Raw genomic sequence first — 19,335 nt, 5'->3', positions numbered from 1 at the left:
AAGCAGCCTGTGATCTAGCTGTGATCTTATTTTATTGAAGATCAAACTAAGGCAAGAAACTTGAGAGTGGGAGAACAATGTGCCCACGGTCACCCAACTCACAGTGGCAGCAAGCTTTAAGCCGGTAAGGGAGGCCTGCTTCTGCTCAGCAACAGCCACACCCTGAAATCAATCCTCCCAAGGGCTGTGGAGGCTTTGGAAAGACAGTGGGTGGCACTCCACAGTCTCTTCGGCTGGAGAGGGAACAACGGCTGGGAGGCCCCAGCCCACTGGTGAAGGCAGCCAGCGAGCAGCAGCCCTGCCAGGCCCTTACAGACCTTATGTTCCTGGCACAGAAGAAGGGTCTCATCACAGGGTTTTCACTGTAAGAATGTAAGTGGGACAGCTACATTCTAGCTCAATGGGCCTTTCTACGACCTCTTTGCCACCTCTCCATGGAAGTTAGACGACAGACTTAAACAGATTCGTAGATCCAGTAAACTCATTTTTGTCTCAATTTAAAAAAAAACAAAAGGGAAAAAACAGTCCAAATGAATATATGACAGCTGTTTGGAACTCTAATGGTATGGAAAAGCAGCTGTTTTCATTTATATTTGAGGTATTAGTCACTCTTAGAATGGGACAGAGTAACTCAGCTGATAGTTTGTGCTTTAACCTACGGAAAATATAGATCACAGAGACAAGATGTTGGCAAAATCACAGTGTAAGTTACACTCATAAAATGTTTTGGTCTTAAAAGGTTTGGAGATGCAACTATTTAATAACGATGTTCTCATAGGAAACTGACATCCAACACAATGAAATGGACAGTGGCTTTTGGGAAACAGGAAATTTCCAAGTAGAGAAAGTCCACGTAAGTAAAAGAAAGAGAAAGCTTTTTAAGCTCCAGAATTCGAAAGTCTTTTTTTTTTTTTTTTTACAAATTTTAAAAACTACTCTTATCAAAGTAACCTATACCTACAGTTTTATAATTCTAATACTACAAGTCCTATAACAAAAAGCAGTTAATTCCCTGTCCATCCCTGAGTCCGTCCTTAGAGGCAGTCAGCTTAAATGTTTTTGGTTATTTCTTCTGGTACTCACTTTTATATTCCTTTTTAGCATTCCTATTCAGTTGTTTTAGACATTATTATAAGTATCAGACAGTACCTCTTAATGGCCGCTAGGGAAGATGAAGATTGTTTGTGGTCTCTCTCTCTCCCCTCTTTGGAAGCATGTTTGTTTTATTCTATTTTATTTTCCTGTGATACAGCGTGGGCAGTAGCCTCCTCCTCCCTACTTGATCATCAATACTTAAAATGACTTTCTGGCATACTCCTCTGGCTCCCACAGGACTCATTAGAGATCCAAGTGAGTAAGGAAACCGGGAGGCAACACTAATTTCAACTGATATTTACATTTTTCATTTGATGATCTGATTCTTGAAGGGAGTCTGACCTCCAATAGTCAAAGTGCACTGAGTCCATTCCTAAATGGGAAATGAGCAGCCTTGGGCCTGGGCTGGAGGGAGAGCAGCAGCTGTGGGCCGTAGATGGGCTCTCGCTTCTCCTTAGTTCATTCCACAACATGTGTTAGCCACCAACTGCGGGCCACTTATGGTGCTGCTGAGGTCTGGTGCTGGTAAACCAAAAGGAACCCATTCTTCTGCATGAAGGGCCTCCATTTGACTCCAGTGAAAGCTCACTGCCCCCATCCTAAACCCTCTCCCAAAGGAAAGGAGGGTTCTCATCCTTTGCCTTGGTAGGGACTCTCCAACATCTGGCAAGACTGACAAACTAGGAACCCTCTGATGCTAGGCTGAGTGGCAGAGGGTCAGGGTCTCTCTAGCAGTTCCAAGGCATATGGCCTGTGCCTCTCAATTTCCACTGTGGACCTAAATGGGTCCCTCAGTGCTCATGAATTCACTCAGCCCCTGCTACACTGTACACTTCTTCCTGCACCAGAGAGTGGTATTGGTAGCCAATTAGGAGGTGCATGGAAATGACCTACTGAAATGGAAAGGTCGAGGTAATGCCCTATCTTAAGGGTGAGATGCACTCCCTTCAAATGACGAAACTGGGTCTCACAGAAGTCCTTTTTGTCAAAAAGTGGGCAGACTAAAGGCTGGAAGAGAAACTCTTCATCAGCAGCATCTTGTTGGCTTGGTTTATTGGCCGTCTCCCCACTGGGACGAGAGCTCTCAAGGAAGAGGCCTGGTCTTTCTTTTCCACTGCCCGCAATGCAGCAGAGATTCCATCAACATTTATTGAGTGATGGGTCTGGGGTGGAACACACTGTGCTCAAGGGGTCTGAAGGACCCTTGGAATTTTTCAGACTTAAGTCACACTTTGTCTTAACTTCATCCTAATTCACACTGTTCTATCAAACGCAGTATGCCAAGAACAAAGGGAGGGGCAAGCTGGGGTTATGATTTGATATTTCTATAATTATGTGGTGACGGTTTAAGGGAAGATTGAGGAGTTCCAACAGACCACCTCGTATCTCTTGCAGCACTTGGGTTTTAATCACATCTCACTGTCTTTCTGTTTGAAAAATTGGTTTCCTGGCACAGTGGAGTCTATGTGACTTGCCGACTCGCCTGCTGTGATCAGGTGCGAGGGAGAAGTAGGTGCCAACATGTCCTCCCCAGACTTGCTTCCCAGTGCCACTCCTGATGTCTTCCCTCATTGTAAGTCATCTTTGTCTCTGGGCATTATTTTCAATGTAAGGTATAGTAGAAAAAGGAACACCCTCACTAAAGACCATTTTTCTGAAAATATTTAGAGCTGCTGCAGAAAGCCCAGTATTTGTGACTTTACTCAAAAAGGAAAAGCTTGTTATGGAAAGTAGTTACTGAAACTGTGAACACTATTAAATTGCTTATGGGGAAAGACCAGCTCCATGGTCAGGCCTCAGAAAGCTGTGAGGAAGGAGTAGATATCTCAGGTCCCTGGGCTGGTCTTGGTGAAGTCTTCTGTGGAGGGGCAACTGTTCTAAAGTGATGGTTTTTCAGGTGGCTAAATTCAGTCTTGGTAGAGGAAGAGTTTTCCTTGCAGCTCCTAACAGGATAAACACACTAATGGCCTGCCTGAAGAAAGAGGGCTTTCGGCAGAAGCAAGGAGGACTTCTGCTTCCTCTGGGGGAGATCAAGACTCTTGGTGGGGGAAACTAAGGGGCAGAGGCAGCCCCCCAAACCTCTCTGTCTGTAGTCATTCACTCAAAAATCATCTCGGTATTCAATTCTGTTTCCTCTTCTACATATTTTCTGAGAAGAAGCAATAGCCTTTGTGAGCTACTCACTGTTAATACAGGGGCTTTTAAAAGTTGCTTGTAAACATGTTTGGTACAGGCAATGATGGTTTGTTCACTTTGTCTCTAGAATCTTTGTTGGAGTAAATTAAATTTGCCGATATAAGCTATATGACAAATGAGCCCTGATCTTTAAGCCACCCCTATATATATGGTTTGGGTTTTGTTAGCCAAAAACAATTAGAGTTGATGCTCTGGGTCAAGTTTTCTCCTTGTTCCATATAAAGGGTGCTTCCAGCAGATCCACATCCAAACAAATTCAAAGACTGGTTCTTTTACAGGGTACAAGCTCTCTATAGACTTAATTTACTGGAAAAATAAAAAGCACAGGCAAAGGCCAAGTCCTATGGGTAGGAAAGAAATCACAACCTAAAAAGCCATGTTTTACAGTATGCCTAGTGTGGCTGTGGCCACAGGGATAAAGGCAGTGACACTCACTGAATGCATCCTACAGACGGAGTGCTTTACATGCATTTAGTCAAGACAATAACACCCTGCAAGGGAGACAGGACTGCCCCTACTGACAGAAGAGACAACTGAGGTAGAAAGGTTTGACGTGCCTACCTTCATGGCTGGTGTTAAAGGTACAGCTGGGTTGGGGACTTGGGCTGGGCTTGTTCCACAGCCTACGCCCCTTCCACGAATCATGCTGTACATCAGCTGAAGCTGGGAGGAAAGCACCCTGCCCCCACTGAGCCGGGGACCCTGTCACCTCTGCCAGGGGAGGAAGGACAGCACCATGGTTAGGAGCCCAAACTTGGATTCAAGCCCCGGCTCCCAGCTTACCTGTGACCTAGGACCAGTCCTGCAGCTTCTCTGAGCTTTAGCTTTCTCATTTATAAAATAAAAATAGCAACCAATTCAAGGAGTTGTTTTAAGGTTAGTTGAAATGATCTTTTTTAAAAGTGGTAGACTGCCTGGCAAAGTTTGAACATTCAGTGAGTGGTAGCAATTCTTATTACATTCATAACTCCACAAGCTACTTAAAACTAGAGGTCAACGGAAGAAACTGACCTCAAAGGTATCATTTAACATGTGAAGTAATGAAAGATAAAGCATCCTACAAAAAGAATATTAGTGTTTTCTCTGCCATGAGGATGTATATTTGTAAGTTCAGAAATTTATGTCAATAAGAGCAAAATTTAAATCATATTTTTTTACATTTTAATGAGTTATTTCCTATTTTCTTATGAACATGTCTTAAAACCACAAAAAATTAAAAGAAAGGTACACTGAAAATCCATGTAACCACCACCCAGATCCTACAATTAACACCGTACTGTACTGGCTTTATTATATTATCTATCCCTCAGGCCATCTTTTTAAAAAAAGTGTATTTCAAAGTAAGGAACAGATGTCAGTACAGTCACGCCTGGGTACTTCAGTGTGATTAACAGTAACTGGTTTTCAACATTTAAGAATCTTTTTAATATTTTGGTAAAATTTACATACAATGAAACACATACATTTTACAAGTGCTATTTGATAGTTTGGCAAATGCATACACCTGTGCGACATCAGCTCCTGTCAATACCTTTACTCCAGAGAGTTCCCTCATTTGCACTGCATTTTAAGTGTTCTCGAGAAACTGTGGTACAGGAAAAAAATGGGCTCAAGAATTAAGGGGTCTAGGTTTATATCTCATTAGTAACACATGAGTATGCACACATAAACATACACAATATACACGCACACAGCTTCAGTTTTCTCGACCACAGCAAGGAGATAATGCCCGCCGCACAAGACTTCTGTAAAAGTTAAATGCAGAAATATCACAATACGGTAACTGTTGAGTAAGTCCACCCCCTCGTTCCTGCCCCCGTTTCTGAGAGTGTTATCTTCAAAAAGAAAAAGGTAAGGACAAAAAAACCAACAACCCACAGTTAATGAGAGATGAGGGAAAAAGGCATCTCTCTGCATAGGCAGTCCTCTCCCAATTTATCCACTCTGACTTCAGCTAATTAAACATCTGTCTCAACGATCTCCTCAGCGAATTAGTCATTCCCACTTTGTGACACTGACTGTTGGTTGCAGCCCTTTCCTCACTTGCCACCATTCCCAGAAACTTCTAGGAGTCCGCTCCCCAGACGCAAGGTGAGGAATGGTGCAGGGGCCCCATTAACCCCCCGCAGCTGCCCTTCGTGCTGGTGCTGTGGGTACAGCTGCCAGGCACGCCCTGCAATGCGCCTCCCCAGATTACACCTCTGAAGGGGGTGACAGCTTTTTTGTCTACACTTCTGATTTCCAGCACGATGCAGTTTCTAAGTACTGTATATTATGTACCAGACTAAAACTATTTAACCAAAAATCTGTTTTTTAACCTAGGTTTGATAACAAAGCAAGCAGGTAACAACAAAAAGTATCAAAGAAGGTGAAGTGCAGTCCTGTGAATTACCAGCTAATTACCAGTTCTCTCTAAACACAGGGGGAAAAAAAAAAAGATTTGCTGGTGAACAAATGGCCAGGTGGCAACAAGCAAAATGGCCTGGCCTGGATGCATGCCTTTCTCTACATGTTGGGTGTGTGTGTGTGTGTGTGTGTGTGTGTGTGCGCGCGCGCGCGTGTGTGCATCTGTGTGGTCAAGAAAGAGGTAGGTGGGGTGGGAAGAACTGTATCTAAACTATGGGGGCATTTCTTAACAATAGTTTTCTGAAATTAGACTTCCTCTCAATCCTTCTTCCCACTAAAACAGTTAACTGACATAAGAACTATCTTTTAGAAGATAAGTGACTAATAAAAACTTTAAAAATGCTTAATTAGGGCTTCCCTGGTGGCTCAGAGGTTAAAGCGTCTGCCTCCAATGCAGGAGACCCGGGTTCGATCCCTGGGTCAGGAAGATCCCCTGGAGAAGGAAATGGTAATCCACTCCAGTATTCTTGCCTGGAGAATCCCATGGATGGAGAAGCCTGGTAGGCTACCATCCACGGGGTCGCAAAGAGTTGGACAAGACTGAGCGACTTTACTACTATGTTAGAAATCTAGAAATGGAAATTAAAACTACCTATTAACTGCCACCCATCAGCTTGGCAAAAGTTTAAGACTGACGACATCCAGTGCTGGAAGAAGGTGAGGAAAGAGGCGCTCGCACGTACTCTTGGAGTGTCCAAGGACGGGTAGATACTTTGAGGGGAAGTTTGTTTTTCTCAACATTTTAAATAAACAAACCTCTGACAAACAATCCCATATTTAAAACCTAGCAAAAATGTGCAATGAATATTCCTACAAGATTGCTCACTGCATGTTTTTTTAATACTTAAAATTTTAAAGTAATCGAAATGTCCATCAATGGAGAGTTAAGTTAAATGAATTTAACGAAACAGATAAAAATGCAGTGGTCACTCTAACACAGAGGAATGCTTATGACACAATATTGAGTTAAAAAAGAAAAAAAGCAAAATCACATCTGTTACAGGGTGTTACATTTAAATGACATGGATACATTTTTCATGGGTTCACTTAACATACTTTTTTTGGTGTCCTCTATTTGACAGGCATTCTGATAGATGTTGGGTATTCAGTGATTTAAAGAAAAACATAAAACAGGGTCCTGCCCAGATGAAACTTACAGCCTATATGTATACCTGTATGTGAAGTGAATAAAAAACCAAGTGGTTTACAACAAAGAAGAAACCTTCACTATTTACTTCACACATCTCCAAAAAGCTGGAATTTTGTTTTCAACCAGTATTTAATTTTATTAAAAAAGAAAAGAAAAAAAAAAGGCCACGACTCTTTAAAAGCCTATCTTCTCCCACCACCTTGTTTAAATATTAAGCCAGGAGACCTGGTGGCAGCTCCAAGCTTTTTCAGTTCTCCCTAAACTGTGCATTCAGTTTGAATAAAAGAAATGAGACTTTACTGTGGTGTCCACCCCTCTGCCTCCTGAACTGAGCACCACCCACGTCTCCACACCCGGCGCCTGTTGGACAGAGTCCTCTAGAGCCTCCTGTTTCGTGTCCTCAAATCCATTTTTATACAATAGCATGTTTTGTAAAAGAAATTCTGACTATATTGCTCTCCTTTCAATGATTCACCTCTGCCATAATAAAATTCAAATTCAGCACAGTTTACAAACATGATCTGGTCCCAAATGACCATTTGAGCCGCATCACCCCCACTCTTCCAGCTCCTCCTACTCCACCACTTTACTGTACTGAGCCGCCTGCAGTTTCCAGAAGGTACAAAGTCCTCCCTGCTTTCCTCTTTCTTTGCTTTCTTATTTCTTCTTACTTTGTTCTTCCTGCTTAAGAGCTTTCTCAACCCTCCTCACCTGGCCAGTTTCTACTCACCCTCCAGTTTCAGCTGGAGTATTTGCTTAGGATAGTCCTCCCTGACTCCTTGAAACTGGACCAGGGCTTCCCTTCCTCTGTGTGCACCCAGGTCCTATGTCCGTTTCCACTCAGCACTTCCATGGCATTGGGAATGCCCGGTTCTCTCCCCAACTAAACAGTAAGCAACTTGAGGGTAAGGACCAGTTCTTGGCTTCTGTGAAATCCCTGGTGCCTACACAGTGCCTTCGGCATAACTGCCCCCCAATGAATCAATGGACTTCTAGTTTTGAGCAGAAGCAGAAGCCTGGCCTGATCGGCTCTGGCCCTGCCTAGCAGCTTATCCTCTGCCCCATCCCTGCTCGAAAAATTTGCAATATTGTTACTATACCTCAGAATACCCCTGCCTGGCACGTTTTTCTCACTTATCCATCTGGCAAAATCCTAGTTAATCTTCAAAAAAAGGCTGTCAAATTATTTACTCCAGAGTATCTTTTCTCAGACCCCTGCCTCAGCCAGTAGTTTTTAAGCACTCTCTTATCTGTGCTGCTTTAGTAGCTCATGTACCATATTTTAGTGCCTCTTTTTTTGAGTCTGTTTCCTCATTAGGTTTTCTACCTGATTTCTCATATGGTGGCTAGAATGGAGCAGGCAGCACTGGATGATGATTACTGCACTAAGCAGGGTATCTCAGAGCCATCCGGAGCTTTCAGGCACACAAGGCCTTCTGTACGGTGCCCCTGATTCATCCTCTCAGGATGTTACAGCTCAGCAAAGGAAAGCTCAGAAAGTTAAGTACATGATGACACATTCGGTTTTCTTACTCTAAAATACATTTTAAAACATTTTAAAAATCAGGATACAGCTTACAATCCATATGTACATTTAATATAGTAGTATTTCTTTCCTTCTTCTTTTCTGAAGTGCTATTATTAAATTAGTGGGGTTTCAGAATTAGTCCCCAGTGGGTCCCGGGAAAGGTCCCTGACTCCAGAATGCATGTGACCCCTCTACACTCACGGAGCTTCTTGGGAGTGTCTTTTCTCTTCCTTCCATTTTTTTCCCCCCTTTAATCTAATCCATGCCCGTGACTGCCCCAGATGGGGTGAACGAATAGATTTTGTGATGGGAAAGGAACTTCCGAAAGATTAGCAACTAGCAGGAAGAGTAAATGCTGGTCAAATGTAGTTTTGGCGAATGATATATTTTGAGCTTTTCTGATGTGGCGGCTGCGAGAGCTCATAACACCCTTCTAAAATAATTGGGTCTCTAAAGTGGTTCCAAAAGATTTTTGCTTGACATAAATTCTCTAAATTTCCAGGCTTTCTGGATAAAATAGTCGACTGCAATGCCATGTTTAATGTGCTCTGCTCTATACTCAAGAAGATCCATCAGGAGCCGCAGAGCTCTCCAGACAGGGGGAGGCTCAGGTGAGCTGAAACCTCAAGATAAAGAGGCAGAGAAAGGAGGCAGGGGGAATATTTAACTCCAAGTTCCTTGCAGGGGCCACTCTTGACTTGTAAGCATCTCGGCAGTCCGCATTTACTATATCATTTTCCTACTGGGTCCCTGGACACCAAGCATCAGGTCTTTATTTCTTATCCAGCTCCCACACGTGAGTGACATCTGCAAGACTACTTACTCTTTCCTGAGGAGAAGTTTTCTGCAGAAATTACTGCCCTTTTGACAAAGAACATTTAAACAGTCTTATTTACCTTTTCTTTCTCCTTTTTAAAAAGAGAATTATTTGCTACAACATAAGGAAAGTACCTGTCTATGTTTCTGGCTGGCAAACTACTTCTACAGAAGGAAGGTGTTTTTCTGTCTTTACAGTTACATGAGAAGCAGGACTCTGTTCAGTTTTACAGCCAGAAGATTCTTTAGCTTAGGAGAGTGTTAAAAACCCTACTCCATCTAAAACATATGGGCTTCCCTTTTCCATAGGGCAGCTCAGGACAGGTGTATGTTGCTTTAAGAAAGCTAGACATAAAACATTAAAACTGACACCAACACAGATAAACTGTGCAATTACAAAAAGAATTCCTGGCTTTATATCCAGATTCACCACAGGGTTCCTTTTAAATGCTGCACTTCCCTGGTGCATTTAGATCTTAGAATCAATGAACATTTCTGTTTACAGAATTTTAAATTTGTTCTCCCATTAGGGTTCTAATAAGCAACATGGTGCAATAAAAAGAGTATGGGCTTTGAGGTCAAAAAAGTCTGGGCTCCAATTTAAGATTCTGTCATTTGCTTACTGGGGAAATTTGGGTAACTTCAACTTCTCTGAGAACTGAGGAAAGGGGGGCTGAGAGAGGAAAGTGTATGATTACACATACAGTTATCATAGCTCCTTATTTCTAAGATGCACATTTCCCCCTACTTTTTATCATTTTTAAAGTCTCATCTATAAAACAGGCACAATAAGATCACCCGTCTAGGGGTGTTGTGCAGATTAAACGAGATGCTGTCTGTAAGTACACAAAGGCACTCAATAAATCAGCTCTAACCCCGCTAGAGTAGATCTTGGGGAAGGACCAGTTTCTCCCTGACACACAAATTCCCTTAAAACATTCTTAATAGTAGTATTGTATATAACTGTCTAGGCCTATCGGGCCTGAAAGTAAGGCCCCTCACGTGAGGTTGCAGGGAGAGAGTCAGAGACTGACCCAGGTATTGCCAGTCTATTCCAGCAGGTCTGTATTAGGTTACAGGCTGTGAGTCCCCACCCTAGGCTTCCCGGGTTCTGGGCCTGATCTGTGCTTCTCTGTCATACTGAAACCATCAACTCTGTACTGCTTTCTAGTTCTTTCCTCTGTATGTCCCATTCCCTCTTTGGGCCTCAGTGTATTTCACAGTGGTTAGAAGTCTGGATTTTATTCGGAATGCAACTGGAAGTCATTGAAGGGTTTGGAGCAGATACGATCTGATTTGTATTTTTAAAAAACCTCTCTGTCTGCTGCTTTGTAGGCAAGAGACTGGAGGGGCCAAGAGCAGAGGCAGGCAAAAGCAGCCAAGGGGCTGGTTCAACTGTCCAGGCGAGGTCTCGGTGATCTGGACTCATTCAATGAAGATGGAAAAGATTGAATTTAGGATACGTTCTGGAGGTAAAGAAAGGAAACACTTGCTTATGTTCAAGATGATGTATGAAGTGAGCACAGGGAAGAATTCAATGATCATTTTCACTACAATTTTTTTGAGGGGAGCAGAAAGTTAACTAACTGCAAAGTAAACAGAAATGTTCTTTTTATATTAAAGCAGTATGCCTTTAACAGCCAAGGCTTTGAAAGATACTGCCCTTCTCCAATTCTTCACCGCCTCAATGTGAAGGTAACAATTCAAATGTCAGTTTCTCTGAGAGGAACTTCCTGATCATCCTAGGAAAAGCAGTGAGTACCTCTGCATCTCAACTTCTAGCTCTCAGCCCCTTCTGTTTACTCTCCCTTAAGCTCCTCTTCAGCAAGGGTCCTACAGGTCTGTTTCACCACTGTCTTCCTGCCCCCAGCACAGGTCTGACCCAGGAAAGGACATGAGGAGTGAATGTACACACAGCTACAAATACAGTACGGATATTTACATCTTACATGAATTTTTAAGATAAAACTTGAAAATCCAATGATGTCATCACTGGCTGTCCCTCAGACCAGAAACCCACACACCCTGTGTGAGATGTTCACTCGCCTCTCTGCTCCTTGTGGTACTTTAGGGAATAGAGCTTGAGAAGTCCTAGACCAGACTATCCCCTTAGTGACATTCTAGGGGTCAAGTGAAAACATAGTAAGCTAGCAATCAACAATGTGGTCTGTGCCTCTGAATGGAGAAGTTAAGAGGGAGTTCACTTGACAAAGCTAACATTTCTCTCTCAAATTCTAGGTGAAATTTTGTATGAGAAAAGTAGCAATGAGTGCCATAAGTCTTATTAACAATATTACAAGAACTTTTCAAGAAGGATCTTCAGACTAATAAAAAATTGTCTTTCACATTAAAAGGCAAGAATGGACGGGGGGAAGGAAAAAAGTTAATATGCTTCTGGTTCAATCTTTCAGCAAATGATAAAGAAGAATACCTCCAAATACAGCCAGAAAACTATTCTGCTTAGAAAAACCTACTTCAAAGCCTTCTCTCTGTTTAGATCCAGAGATACTTAACATTTCTGCATTAGTGTTAAAACTAAACTTGTATCTACCTCCATTTCTCAACTCTGTCATACCCAACATTATACTTTAGGAGACTGGTAATAATATTTTAAACAACAACAAAATACTAAGAAGCTCATTACTGATTTTGAGGATGAACCTGATAAAAGGAGAACTTGATGAACTAAATAAAGCCTTTACTCACTAAATAACAGGTCAGTATTTTTTACTGATTAAATAAAGGGATCTGACAGGCTATTTCTTCATTATGTCAAAAACATACCCACCCAACTTAAAGTAAGTAAAGAAGTTTCTGCTAATTCTTCTAAAACCACATTATTCATTTACAATTTTCTTAAACAGCGGGGATTTTTCTGCTAATGCAGGTAGATTCCAAATGTCAAGTAGGTCAGTAATAAAATGGAAAGCCGGAGAGAGAATCTAAAAGAGACATTTAAAAATGGGCTTAAAAAATGGGCCTTAGCAGAGAACTGACTAGAACACACTGTGAAAAGATTACTATAAGTTCAGAACATGAATATTAATAGCAAAACCCTGCAGTGTTCATAAATAGTTATGACTTGATGAAATAATTACAAATAATGCAAGTCAAAATTTTAGATCAGTTACAAGTGTCTGTAATGATATTCTATCCATAAAAAGCAAAAATATTTTATAATAAAACCCTAAAGGTTTCCATTGACAAAGCTATTTACCTAAACAAAGAAGAATTCTTTTGCTCAAATATCTACTACCATCTTCTGATTTTCCATAAATGAAAATTGGTGAGGGAATGCCAGAGGGAAGGGCAACAGAGTATTTAAACACTAGGATGGTCATTAAGCCCACAGCCTGATTTAATAAAGAAATAGTTTAAGTTCTCAATTTATTATCATTAAACAGAGAGTTGTATGGTCAGTTGGAAAAAACAGATGAGAGATGTTAAAGGTCTGTGAGGAAGCAGCTCAAGTTCACTGTCAGCCCAGCAAAGGAATTCTGAAATCCTGGTCTAGTACAACTAATCACTAAAGCACAGTGTGAGAACTCTTGACCCCACATGGAACATGCTGTCTAACCTTAAGTGGTATTTCTCCCTTCTCACTTAAGTTAAATAAGAGTAGCAGAGACAAATATTCTGTGCTCAATCCGGTGAAAGCTGTCTGAAGAGAGGGCTGAGCCAGACACCAGGCAGGGCAGGCACCTTCTTGCAAAGACTGAGCAGGTCCCTGTAGGATAGGCTTAGGAAGGGCAGAATGAGGGTCTCTAACCTGGCATCTCCTGCCACCAAGTTCATGACTAAGTTTAGGTGTCGGGATGGGTAAGTAACAAGTATTTCATAGCCAACTGTGAGCACTAACAGACTTTTTTTTTTTTTTAAGTAAATGTACTTGTGTTTCTCTCTATGACAGGAGGATTTTCCTCTTCATTAATCCCCCTCCAAAACAAGTCCACTACACAATACAAAGTTCAAAGACACAGAACATACCCTGCCTTTATCGAGCTAACCTTAAATAAATATCCAGTTTCCAAACTGGAGATCCTTCTATTTCCTGAGACCAGACTTAACAAAGCAACAGAAAGAGCTTCTTATTTTTAAAAGCCTTTTGGATCAAGAAAATGGACAGCAATTTATGTAAATGCATCAATCTCAATTGACTTCTCTAGTATGAAAAGGAATAAATAATGCAGATCACTGTTCTTCAGACAAGTCCAAACTCTTCACCAGTGATACGGCAAAGATTCTGATGGAAACAGCAGGGATGTGTGCACAAAGGTGAACATAAATAAATGTGTATATGATAACTGTGGTTGCTGGAGATGGACACAGATAAATAGGTCTGGAATTGGACAGGGACGCTGGAGACAGAGGGAAAGACACTGGTTCAGCTTATGGCAGCGAGTTCAAGAGCTTTCACGATCTAAAAAATCTGCATCAGCAGAATTTCTATTAAGAAGGTGAAAAAAGTTAGTTCTACCTCCTCTTGGGCAATTCAGAATAAAGCTATCTTAGAATATAATAAATATGTCATAAACTAGTATACAAAAATTTAGGAACAAAAACAAGAGGAAAAGACCAGGATCTGAAAGGCAGATGAATGTTCATTTAACATTTGTAAATAACTGAAGCTGTTAAAATGCTATTAGATTGGCACCTAGAACCCCCCAAATATCTACCTTCCCCTGGGAAGGAGAGGCTATGCCTCTTCAATCATCTCTAAAATGCAAAGAGGTTTGACCCCCACGCAATGGATAAAAGTCACCCAAAAAATGAACAAAAGAGGTGTTTGGAAAAACCAGAACACCATTCATCCCAGCTAACGACTTGTTCATTATGAGTGATGATGGATAAAGACTTCTCATGCTGAGATGAAATCAAGATTTATATGCATTGTTTCCTCTCCCAACTTGTGGGAAGATCATCATCATTTAATTCTATCTCTGCGGCCAGTGATGGGCATCCAGAGAGCTGGTTATCAAACGGCGCAGTCAGCTGGCAAAAGCCGAAACGTGCAGTTGGCACATCTGGACGGAGCCGCCACAGCCGAGGGTGAACAATGACTCCTGGCAAGCAGCCAAATTGCTTGCAGACGCTAGCAGGTCTCATCTACAACCGCCCCTACCAGCATCTCTCTCTCTCTCTCTTTTTTATGAGAATCAGATTTTCATTGCTCCATTCAATTGCTCTCCTCTGCCATTTTTTACAGCTCTTATCGTTCCCCTGGAATATGGCCTTGAGACAGCTCATCCGTGTCCTTCACTGTGTTATCTCTTCTAACTTTTATTAAAACTTCAGCTTTCATCTGAAGATAGCTAATTAAATCTGGAACCGATTATATTCCTCCCCTTAAAAGGAACGCAAAACTGTTTTCTTCAACCTGAGTCACGCTTTTTTGCCCTTTCTGAAACATAAGCCAAAGGTGTTTAAGAAGTCTCATTTGTTTACAAAGCTCAGATATTTGACATGTCACAGATAGGCAGATTTATACTAAAGTTGGCTACGGTATGATAGATCTTTGAGCTTTTTCTCAAAATATTTCTCAATACTGGGAATATTTTCTTTTCTTGTACCCTTTAAATATGACAGTTAATACCACGAGCTTATTTCCTGTATAAAGTTGGGCAATGAGGGATTAGTGATTAACAGCTACTTATGTGTGAGTGATTTCTTAAAAAAAGTTTTGTTTTTTTTTACAGTTGCTCTCATTTGGTAAATATGAAAAAACGTTTTATTCCATACCCCAAAACACTAGCAACCAGAAGTTTCCTCCATGGAAAATTATGTGAAAACATGAAATTAAAAGGTTTTCTACATAGCTTTACACCAGCCAACTGTTAGCTCAAGTAGCTTTGTCTTAATCTATCACAAATTAATGAAGACGCTTCCATAAGTGACACGAACACAATATTCTCACATATGCCACTGACCCAATTCCTTCCTTTGGCCCAAGGGCAGCTTAAAAATCACTTTCTGCTATACATTTGCTAACTGAACCTAGCAATGAGATCTGAACCAACCCAGTCAGCCATCAAACACCCACCCACATACACACCCACACCCAGCACTTTTAACTAAGCCTTAAGCTTCTACTGCCAGGATGAGATTTAACTGTCCCACCTGAAATTTTCTGGGATCCTTTTCTTCGCTTCACTGCCTTTAGCAAGATTTCTTTCATGGTGACCTTTGTATTGTCCACCTGAATAAGGGAGAATCCATGAGCAGCATTTCTGCAGGAAAAGACAAATATTAAATCATCACCAATATTCAGCCAAAGGGATGTGAATGCAGTCTTCACTGAGTTTTAAGTAATAAGAAGTGTACACTGAAGTGTCAATTATTAAAAAATGGATTATAAACCTACTTCTAATGACACAGAGAGAAAAGCATCCTAATATGAACAGTTTCAAGTGAAAGAGAGGGCAGAATTAGGGAAGATTTTTCTGTTTATCTTAAAATTAATCCAATTGGTCTGTGTGGGCTACTAGCAAAAGCAAGGACTAACAAATGATACACCTGGTTTGTGTCAGTAGGTGTCATTGCAGGCAGATACTACCATCACATTAAAGCTCATGGATCCCTGGAGGGGAAACGTAGGGTGCATGCCTGTGTGCTCAGTCACTCACTTGTGTCCAACTCTTTGCACCCTGCCAGGCTCCTCTGTCCATGAGATTTCCCTGGCAAGAATACTGGAGTGGATAGCCAGTCCCTTCCCCAGAAGATCTTCCTGACCCTGGGATTGAACCCGTGTCTCCTGTATCTCTTGCATTCACAGATGGATTCTTTACCACTGGGCCACCTGGGCTTCCCTGGTAGCTCAGATGGTAAAGAATCTGCCTGCAATGTAGGAGACCCAGGTTCGATCCCTGGGTCAGGAAGATCCCCTGGATAAGGAACTGGCTATCCACTCCAGTATTCTTGCCTAGAGAATCCCACAGACAGAGGAGCCTGCAGGTCTACCGTCCATAGGGCGCACAGAGTAGAACACAACTGAGTGACTAATGCTTCACTTGGGAAACCCAATGTGGGGGGTACAGGGGTGGATATGATAGCCCAAAGCAATTCAGAATAAGGAAAACAAAGACTCCTCCTAGCTGGCAAACAAATAAATAAAGAAGCATTAATTAAAAAAAAAAAAAACCCAGTCTGAGTATACTTCAGTAGTCATGTTTTAATCTACATAGTCCTAGAAGGTCAAGCAAAATATTAGCTGGAATAAATAATTACAAGACAAAATAATAACACTACTTATAAGCTTCTAGCCAATCACACTTAGGGTGCAAGGGTCATCTTAGACAGGAAAAAACTGGTAAGGAGCAAGTACCCTTGAAAAAGAAGCCCATCCCTGGGTGAGATATAACTTCACTAAGACCGTTAATTGCAAGAGCAAGTATCACAAACACTACTCACTATGCTTGGGCACCGAAACAAAACAGGCCAATTCCAAGCAGCTCATGTAACAAATGGGACCCAAGTTTCCAACTATGGAACATGGGAATTGCCACAAGGAGTTTGGTTGCCTTCCCACTTCCCCACCAAGAATCTCAAAACGGAACACAGCCAAAAAACATGGCAGAACTTCATACTGACAAGAAATCGGAAAGAAAAGCCAAGCCCCAAGCTAAGCCATGGAAAAGCTTCCCAATGGTAGGACAGGCTGGGAAGGGGCCTTCAACCCAGCTTGGAACCAACCAGGTGGCTGGCTTTCCACAGGGGATGGGAGCCGATCTCAAAACCAAGGACCCAATTTGCTTCCCTAATACAAAGACATATCCACCCCCTTCCTTCTCCATACAGCTTGCTGTTTAATCCTTGACATTCCATTTGTTAAAAAGCAAAAGCCGATGCTGGTCTAGCCAGCACGATCATCCATTTTAACTTGGTCAAGTTCTTGCTATCGAACAGCAGGCCTGAGAACTGTCAAGCTAATTTTACTGAACACTCTGTTACTGAATCATGCCTGAGCCCCGGCAGTTCTTTACCTCAGAAGCTGGACCCCATCCCAGAACAATTTTTAAAAGTTTATTTTACTGATCAAAGCAAAATAAGAAATAGCTCTTTTTTTTTTTTTTTGAAAACTATATTTAGGGAGCGATGTAGTAAGTGATACTTTGGCAAGAGTTCTGAAATGTAAAGTGCCTGGTGCATTTATAAACTTGCGGGTATTTGCTCTGGCGCCAGGCCAGTGTGTGTTTGGAACAAACGCCAATCGTCCGCGTTCAGACCTGCCTTCCCCTGCTTTCTCCAAGGAAGTCAGTATGCGCTCCATCTGTGACAATATGTCGGGCGATGGATGAGGAGGACCTAAAAGGGAACACCAGTTCTTGGGTACTTGCAAACTAGTCTTGGGCTGCATCTTGCGAACTTCCAGCTGCTCCGGGTTTCACCTCAACTCTTGTAGATTTCAGTTGGCTTGTAAATTGCTCACGGTTCTCGCCTAATCTGCTGCTGGCTGATAGCATTATTTCACAACCATACGTTTATCTTTTCAGCAAAGGCAGACTAAAAGCTCGAAAGGAGGCCTTGTGCTGGGACTAACTTCCATAAATTAAAAATGTCCTTTTAAAAAGATTTTTGAATGGAGGAAAATCCCTCGTCTGTATTTTTCTGTCATTTTACCAAAACGTACCTGGGTGACAAGGTTAAAGCATGCAGAGGAAATCCCTGACGCTTATCATCCACCGGCATTACTGATAAATTGTGTGGTGGGGGAATAAAGGATTACCTTCTGTATTTTTTCATTACACTTTTCTTTTGTTACAGAATACATAAATCCATTGTGGCACAATGTAATATGTATCACCATGCTACACCTGCGGACGCTTCCGAGCGGCTGCCATGTCTGTGCAGTCAGGAATGATAAGTGAACCACCCGTGAATGTTAACGATAGTGATCATTCTGAGGTAACTCGGCTCTCCATCTTCCTTTACAGCCTCCGTGCTGAAGCCAGGGTAGCAGGGTTCATGAGAGGAAAATGAAAACAACAGTGAAGGGAAGGGGCACGCTCGGCCCACGGAATGTGCCTTCCCGAGTGTGCGGGCGCTCGCTCAGGGGCTCGGCAGCAGTGAAAACGAGCACCTTTTAAAGGAGAAAAAGGTTGTGACCCCTGCATCCTGCATACTCAGCTGGACCTAATGAAAGTTTCCTCGGGTCAGCCTTGTGGGTCAGCCTCGCACTCCACTTCCTCCTCTCCTGCCAGACAGAATGCCAACCTTGGATCCTGTCCCAAGTCTACGGGACTTAAAATGTTTCTAAGATGCCAAGGGGACCGGATCGAGGTGCTTCTCAGAATCCATGGAGGTACAACTGTTATGTGATGCTCCCATTTAATAAATGGATATGGAGGCTTGCTACCACAATTTTCAGCTTGACTTCCAAACAGTCTGGGTTTTATGCCTCATTTCTTCATATCCAGGGTTTTTTATGGGCTTTCTAAAATGTCTATTGAAATACATGCTTTAAAGCTACCTTTATTTAATGTTGGGCACTGGGTCTGAGACGGAGGAGAGGATGATCTCGGGGGAAAATGTGTGCAGCAGGCAGGACGGTGCCAGCCCTGCCTCCCTTCCTCATGGCACTGTGTTCCAGTCTCAGGGTTATGACCCGTGCTGGGGATGACTCGGCCTTGGACAGAGAGGTGGGTAGATGGACAGACAGATGGGTTACAAACCCACTCTCAGCTCAGAAACTGCTCCTCCCTTGTGGACAGATGGCTTCTCTTCTGCCCGTGCGGGGCATTCTGGGGGTGGGCAATGAACAGAAGCAGCTGCCCTTCCACGGCCTCCTGGGCTGCCGGTGCTGGGTTCAGGACGAGGCGCCACCTCAGGGAGCTGACTGAAAGCTGCCAGGCATGCTTCAGTCAGTTCCAACTTAGGCCCTGTCAAGTCTCGTAACCGCTGAAAAAAACGTATGGGCATTTTAAAAAAAGATTGCTCACTTGAGGAATTCAGCTCTGTCCCAGTGCAAAGCCACTTGGTTACCAGAGAGAAGTTTTTATACCTGCATTAACCTGACACAAGCATTTCTGCACTAGACATTAACCTAGAGGTGGTAGGGGACAGAGAGGAAGTAGGGGCACAGGTCTTTATCCAAGAAGCTCAGATTCTACTTATAGGGGCAGAGCTGGAATCAGAATGCAAGTTGGAA

At 42.4% G+C, this 19,335-nt stretch overlaps 1 protein-coding gene across 9 annotated transcripts in view; it reads right to left on the bottom strand.

Moving 5' to 3' along the window:
• Positions 1-19,335, bottom strand: part of MAPKAP1 (MAPK associated protein 1) — a 243,471-nt gene that overhangs the window by 78,593 nt on the left and 145,543 nt on the right. For all 9 annotated transcript variants that reach the window (XM_055400351.2, XM_055400349.2, XM_055400346.2 and 6 more), the window contains one exon: positions 15,309-15,418. In XM_055400351.2, the coding sequence (XP_055256326.1) occupies positions 15,309-15,418 (110 nt within the window). The remainder of the gene's footprint in view (positions 1-15,308; positions 15,419-19,335) is intronic.

Source organism: Moschus berezovskii, chromosome 11 (genome assembly GCF_049115385.1).
Source record: "Moschus berezovskii isolate FMDL1 chromosome 11, NW_MosBer_1.0, whole genome shotgun sequence".
Classification (NCBI taxonomy): domain Eukaryota; kingdom Metazoa; phylum Chordata; class Mammalia; order Artiodactyla; family Moschidae; genus Moschus; species Moschus berezovskii.
Note: the sequence above shows the minus strand (reverse complement) of the source record. Positions and strands in the feature narration are given on the sequence as shown.